We start from the raw sequence: 7038 nt of genomic DNA, 5'->3' as shown, positions 1-7038 counted from the left end.
ACCGGGGGTCGGTTTGACGGGGGGGGTTGCCTCAAGTGAACGCTGACACTGCCGCGGTTTGCAGGACGCCGAGCCAGAGAGGGAGCGCGCCGGGTGCTCGCACTGCAGGCCCAGGCCCCTCTGCTTGTAACGTTGGTGTCTGCCGTGCCCTTGCTGTGCGTTGTCGCGTAACGCAGGCTGCGCCCGCAGAGGTGATGACTGTGGCAGGTAGTTGTGGTGTCGCTTGGGCTTTCCAGGATTGCCAAAGCCATTTCTATAGACGCTGCGTTTTTCTCTTCCCCCCCTTCTCATTCTTCAAGGTGAACTTCACAGTAGACCAGATACGGGCCATCATGGACAAAAAGGCCAACATCAGAAACATGTCTGTGATTGCCCACGTTGATCACGGCAAATCAACCTTGACTGATTCTCTGGTATGCAAAGCTGGTATCATTGCCTCTGCTCGCGCGGGGGAGACCCGTTTCACCGACACAAGGAAGGATGAGCAGGAACGGTGCATCACCATCAAATCAACGTGAGTTCCCTCCCTTCAGGCATCTCGGTGCTCCTGCTGCGTGGTCTGAGCTCAGGGGGGCTTGGACTCCTCTATCAGTTTGTGAGATGAAAGATGGTGGCATCAGGCTTTCTCTAGTCTAGTTCAGAAGCTCATCTCTTGCTTGTGAGGATTGCGTAAATGAAAGCAAATATTAAAGGGCTTGTGATGAATCACAGAGCGCTACCTTGGTGGCCACTGGGAAATAGATGTGCAGTGGGAGCTTCAGCCTTCCATTTTAGCACTGGGACTGTTGGATGTGACTGATGTCTGCTGGAGTGCTATGGATGCAGTGCGGAGACAGTCTTGTGAATGTTCCTGGTGGCTTGGTCACCACAGGTGGCTCAAGGACCCTGGGGTTGTGAAAAGGAGTCAGAAAGGATGTTGGGCCTAGTAGACAAAGCATAAATCCTTGATTGAAGGAAATTGAACTCTCTTTGGGCACTTCAGTGGCATGGAGTCAGAAGAGGTTACGATTTCAGAAGAGTGTAGGAAGGGCAGATTTTAGCCTGTGCTCCTCCTAGTTGTCTCCTACACTGGCCTCCCAGGATTATGCTTCAGGAAATCCTTAAGCCCAGGCACAGCTGTCTGTGTGGGATGGAAAGCTGTTTCTAAGCAGTGGAGAGGGGTGAGGTGTAGGTAACAATAGTTTTTCTTTTATTTCAGAGCTATTTCTCTATTTTATGAACTCTCTGAAAATGATTTGGCGTTCATCAAGCAGAGCAAGGATGGTTCTGGCTTCTTGATCAACCTGATTGACTCTCCTGGTCATGTGGACTTCTCCTCAGAGGTCACTGCCGCTCTCCGTGTCACTGACGGTGCCCTGGTTGTTGTAGACTGTGTCTCTGGTAAGGTTTTCGGCAGCCATGTGCAACTGGAGGGAACATGGGATGAGTCTGAAGATGAGAATAACTAATTCCCCTGTGTTTGGCAGGCGTGTGTGTGCAGACAGAGACTGTGCTGCGTCAGGCCATTGCCGAGAGGATCAAGCCTGTCCTGATGATGAACAAAATGGACCGAGCACTGCTGGAACTGCAGCTGGAGCCAGAAGAGCTGTACCAGACCTTCCAGCGCATCGTGGAAAATGTGAACGTCATCATCTCCACCTATGGAGAAGGAGAAAGTGGCCCCATGGGAAATATTATGGTAAGTGTGAGCCTGTGAATGCTGCATTCAGAGTCATCGCCTCTCCGGAGAGGGAGAAGCTGTGCCTCTTTCCTGTCTCAAGCGGAGAATTGAGAACAAAATGGCCTGTACTGCCCAGGCGTTCGCTGCTTTGGAGCTCTCGCTAGCTTTCCTCCCAGATTTTTTATTAGTTCAAGGCTTGAGGAAATAAAGGCTATGAATACAAGAAAGTATTTTCTGTCTTTACCAAGGTTGCCCTTGTTTTGTAGGACACCTTCTTGCCCACGTCACATCTGTGATGTTGGGCGATGCGAGATCCTAGGCTCCTCAGCAGTTCCCTCCCCAGCTGTCTTCTGAAGTGAAGGCCAGTAGGTGTTTGCCTGTCCCTGCCCTCAAGCACCGCTCCCTGCTGTGTTCCTGGTAGCACGCAGGGCTTGTGGCTCTGAGAAGACACTTGCACTTTGTTCCCATTGAGTGCTGTCCTGCATGCTGCAGGTTTTCCTGTCCTGCTGATACTCCCTGCGAGGGACAGGAATCTTACCTGTGTGCAAATCTGTGCAGCTGCTGAGCTGACGGAGTGCGTAGCTGGTTGAAGTGAAGAATATCTCTTGTAGTTCTACAGTGTAAAGCTAAAAGGGCCAGGCTGTCCCTGGACCTTGGGGATGGCCACTGTCACAGAGCTGCTTGAGGGTCCTGTAGGTGTGAAGCTCCATCTTCAAACTTTGTGGAGCCATCCTCAGTGCTGTTTGGGACGGAGCAGGCTGACTGCTGTAACGCTTGGACGTGTTCCTGTGTGACCCAGCTCTCCTGTTCCCTTTCAGATTGATCCAGTGCTTGGTACCGTTGGCTTTGGTTCTGGCCTGCATGGCTGGGCTTTCACTCTGAAACAGTTTGCTGAAATGTACGTTGCAAAGTTCGCTGCCAAGGGTGATGCCCAGCTGAACCCATCGGAGCGTGCCAAGAAAGTAGAAGACATGATGAAGAAGCTGTGGGGAGACAGGTGAGGAATCGCTGCTGTTGATTCATTCCAGATCAGCTCTGTGGCTGTAGAAGATGGGTAAGGAGGGAGGACGTGGTGGTGCCTGCTTACAGCCCTGTCTTGGTGACTTGGTCCGTAGGATAGCAAAAGAACTATTTTCCATGAAGTCCTTGCAGAATAGGGGACAGTGAGTCAGGCCTGAGGCAAATGCATTCTGGCGAGCTCTGAAAGCCTGAGAGTGATGGGGGGGAGGTCTGACGACAGTTCTTAGCAGCAGCTCTTTCCTCTGGCCTGAGCAAGCAGAACAAGCCACGCTTCTGCAGCCAAACTGAGCTTGATGCTTGTATGGCTCGATTCTTCCTCCAGGTATTTTGATCCTGCGACTGGCAAGTTCAGCAAATCTGCCACCAGCCCTGATGGAAAGAAACTGCCCAGGACCTTCTGCCAGCTCATCCTTGACCCCATCTTCAAGGTGAGTCCCTTGGTGCTTAGCCCCTGCGGGTGCCTCCGATTCAGGTACAGTGCATGATGATGGAAAATTTCTTCACTTTGACCTGACTTGTCTGATTGAAGAAATTCAGATGTCTGACACAGACCTGGCTTGGCGCTCTGTGTGGGCAGGGAAGCTGGTAGTAGATACATGCGGGCGAGTGTGTGTCTTGAGTATCTGTGTGGAGTCAGCGGGGTGATGAGCCGGAGCAGGGTTGTTCTTTAGAGACATTTGTGCTGCTGCCTCAAACTCGGTCACTGGTGACATTGATTGCTGCTGTTCCAGGTTTTCCATGCAATTATGAACTTCAAGAAAGAGGAGGCGGCTAAACTGATTGAGAAACTGGACATCAAGCTTGACAGCGAAGATAAGGACAAGGAGGGTAAACCCCTGCTGAAGGTGAGATTGGTGTGGGGAGGAGGCAAGTAGCTGTGCTGCTCTAACTATTGACAACTTCCTAAGCAGCTACAAACCCTTGCTTCTGGCAGCTTGGAGGTTGGGGAAGCAGGGGAAGATTAACCATCAGGTTGTGAACAGTCTGCTCAGGTCTCACTCCCCTGATCTCTGCTCAGGCCGTGATGCGGCGGTGGCTGCCTGCCGGAGATGCCCTGCTGCAGATGATCACCATTCACCTGCCCTCTCCAGTCACAGCCCAGAAGTACCGCTGTGAGCTGCTCTACGAGGGACCCCCTGATGATGAGGCTGCCATAGGTATGACGAGCTGCTCTTTTTCTGCCCAGCCTCTCTTCACATAACTGCGCCAAAGCACCTGTAGCCATCGTGTTCTCCAAGCACCCAGCTCAGTAGCTACTGCAATTCTTGAGCCTGTAGCTCTTCTGGTATGGGTGAAACAAGCTTGCTGGCTCGCAGCTTCACTAGGTGAGTCACTGGGGACTAGGCAGGGTTTATGCTGAAGCCTCAGGCTGAGCCTGTGTTAGTGTAAAGGATGTCTTGGCGATGTGATCTTGGGCTGGCCGGCTCTCCAGAGATAAGCTAGCGAACTGGGACAGTAGCGGGAGCAGATCTTGTGTTGGGATTTAAGGGCAGACTGAGGGACAGGGCACACATACCAAACCTGAAAACTGGGCTTGGGCTAAGCTGATCTCCCTCCTCCCAGGTATTAAGAACTGTGACCCCAAAGGCCCGCTGATGATGTACATCTCTAAAATGGTGCCAACCTCTGACAAGGGACGTTTCTATGCTTTCGGACGTGTCTTCTCTGGTCTCGTCTCAACTGGCTTGAAAGTCAGGATCATGGGACCAAACTACACACCTGGCAAGAAGGAGGATCTGTACCTGAAGCCAATTCAAAGGTCAGTCCTGGCTGGGTGGTGTTGCTCGGAGTTGTGGTTCTGGTTGTGTCATGGGCCTCGTCTTGCCTGAGGCCAGGCAAAGCGCTTGGCGATTGACCTAGCGTCTGCTGCTGCCCTCCAGCTTGCTGCCAGGCAGCAGCTCCTCCTTTAGACTTAAGCATAAACGACCTTCTCTCCCATCAGGACCATTCTCATGATGGGCCGCTACGTTGAACCCATCGAGGACGTGCCTTGTGGAAACATTGTCGGTCTGGTTGGCGTCGACCAGTTCCTTGTGAAGACTGGAACCATCACCACCTTCGAGCACGCTCACAACATGAGAGTCATGAAGTTCAGCGTCAGCCCGGTCGTGCGTGTGGCCGTGGAAGCCAAGAACCCGGCTGACTTGCCCAAGCTGGTGGAGGGACTGAAGCGTCTCGCCAAGTCTGACCCTATGGTGCAGGTGAGTGTCTGAAACTCTTTGGGGGGTGAGGCTCTGCCTCTAGTGGTGCTTGTGGGGGGTGCAGGCTGAAGAGCATTGGTTGCAGCCCTGCCAGAGTGGGAAGGAATGCTGTGTTCCATCTTGGTTGGTGCTGAGTCATCCCCAGATCCTTGGAAAGAGCATCTAAAAGTGGCTCTCTGAGTCAAAGACAAGAGTTGGAGACTGTCACTGATGTGCGGGGGCTCCCACCGTGCGGCGGTCGAGGGTCTCACCTGCTGTGCACCTTTTCAGTGCATCATTGAGGAGTCTGGGGAGCACATCATCGCTGGTGCCGGGGAGCTGCACTTGGAGATCTGCCTGAAGGACCTGGAGGAGGACCACGCCTGCATTCCTATTAAGGTAGTGGGGCTGCGGTGGCAGAGCTGCGTGCGAGCCGCCGTCTGGTTGGCGGCTGACTGCCCTGCCCTACTCTGTCACTGCAGAAATCGGATCCTGTTGTGTCCTACCGCGAGACGGTCAGCGAGGAATCCAACGTGATGTGCCTTTCCAAGTCTCCCAACAAACACAACAGGCTGTACATGAAGGCCCGGCCCTTCCCAGACGGCTTGGCCGAAGACATCGACAAGGGTGAGGTCTCTGCCCGGCAGGAGCTGAAGCAGCGAGCTCGTTACCTGGCCGAGAAGTACGAGTGGGATGTCACCGAAGCCCGGAAAATCTGGTGCTTTGGTCCTGATGGCACTGGCCCCAACATCCTGACCGACATCACCAAGGGGGTGCAGTACCTGAACGAGATCAAGGACAGCGTGGTGGCTGGCTTCCAGTGGGCGACAAAGGAGGTAGGGGCAGCGCTTGGCGCCGGTTGCGGCAGGGCTGGCATCGCTCCGGGGCAGGCGGTGTCATCCCAAAGGAGAGCTGATGTGCGGTGTGACACGTTTAGAATCCAGCAGTGTCTTTTAGGGTAAAGGAAACTCGGACAGCTGGAATGATGGTGTCCTGGCAGTTCAGACCCACAGCCGGGATGGAAAGCCTCGCATTGTGTCCTCTCCCAGGACTGCGCAGGCCCGCCTCATGGCAGCACGGACTTAGCACCCTGAAGCTTTTCAGAGGCTGAAGCGCAGCAGCAGGGACAGGAACCGTTGAGATGAATAACACAGTTGGCATCTAAAGGAGGCAGGAAAGGGGCTCCGAGAGCCTCAGCAGAGATCTGCCCTGGTTCAGCCATTGTTTTTCAGGACTAGGCAGGAGTTGCCTCTGAAATCAGTTGACAGTCTGGGAGCAGGCGCAGGAGAGGGTGGGTGGGCTTTTTCCCCATGGACTTTTAAGCTCACTGCAGTGGGAAGCTGCAGCTGCCATGCCAACAACTTCTTGGTCACGGTAATGTGAAAAACTGCTTTTCCTGGCCGAATCCTTGGGCTCTCACGTGGCATTGTGGGTTGTGTCAGCGCTTCTGCTGCTGGCGTGAGCCTCGGAGCTGTTGGTGAAGGTCCTGAGAAACAGCTCCCGTGCCTGGAGCTGCCTCGGAGGAGCCGCAGTGGTGACTCGGGAGGCAGGAGGAGCTGGTCCTGGGCCAGGCAAGGTGGCTTGCTGAATGGCTCCTGGCCATGCCACGTGGCTCTAGGACCTGCTTCCAAGGAATGCCCCTAAGCCGAGCAGCCAGAGCCTTGTGACGGGTAATGCCCACCGACCCCAGCGTCGGTTGACCCCTGCCCTGCTCTTCCAGGGGGTCCTGTGCGAGGAGAACATGCGCGCCGTGCGTTTCGACGTGCACGATGTCACCCTGCACGCCGACGCCATCCACCGCGGGGGCGGGCAGATCATTCCCACGGCCCGGCGATGCCTGTACGCCTGCGTGCTCACGGCTCAGCCCAGGCTCATGGAGCCCATCTACCTTGTGGAAATCCAGGTGAGGAACCTCTGCTCGGCCCCGGAGGTGCTGTCTGAGGAACCCCGCGGGTGGGCAGTGCGCGGTCCTGACTCCCCTCTCTCTTGCAGTGCCCGGAGCAGGTGGTGGGCGGCATCTACGGTGTGCTGAACAGGAAGCGCGGCCATGTCTTTGAGGAGACCCAGGTGGCCGGCACCCCCATGTTCGTGGTCAAGGCCTACCTGCCTGTCAACGAGTCCTTCGGTGAGTGCGCCACCGCTCCCCGCAGCCTGGGCGGAGATGCCGGTGTCCGGCTG

The 7038-nt window shown here is 55.0% G+C and overlaps 1 protein-coding gene across 1 annotated transcript in view; it reads left to right on the top strand.

The window, feature by feature from the left end:
* The first annotated feature begins 301 nt into the window (after positions 1-301).
* EEF2 (eukaryotic translation elongation factor 2) overlaps positions 302-7038 on the top strand; it is an 8335-nt gene continuing 1598 nt past the window's right edge. The window contains exons 1-13 of the mRNA XM_010156587.1: positions 302-514; positions 1199-1380; positions 1467-1678; positions 2479-2657; positions 3003-3108; positions 3412-3525; positions 3699-3837; positions 4244-4439; positions 4623-4881; positions 5152-5259; positions 5343-5696; positions 6581-6763; positions 6853-6985. Of these exons, the coding sequence (XP_010154889.1) occupies positions 333-514; positions 1199-1380; positions 1467-1678; positions 2479-2657; positions 3003-3108; positions 3412-3525; positions 3699-3837; positions 4244-4439; positions 4623-4881; positions 5152-5259; positions 5343-5696; positions 6581-6763; positions 6853-6985 (2347 nt within the window). The 5' untranslated portion in view covers positions 302-332. The remainder of the gene's footprint in view (positions 515-1198; positions 1381-1466; positions 1679-2478; positions 2658-3002; positions 3109-3411; positions 3526-3698; positions 3838-4243; positions 4440-4622; positions 4882-5151; positions 5260-5342; positions 5697-6580; positions 6764-6852; positions 6986-7038) is intronic.

Source organism: Eurypyga helias, unplaced genomic scaffold (assembly GCF_000690775.1).
Source record: "Eurypyga helias isolate BGI_N326 unplaced genomic scaffold, ASM69077v1 scaffold12538, whole genome shotgun sequence".
Classification (NCBI taxonomy): domain Eukaryota; kingdom Metazoa; phylum Chordata; class Aves; order Eurypygiformes; family Eurypygidae; genus Eurypyga; species Eurypyga helias.
This window is presented reverse-complemented; position numbering and strand designations above follow the sequence as displayed.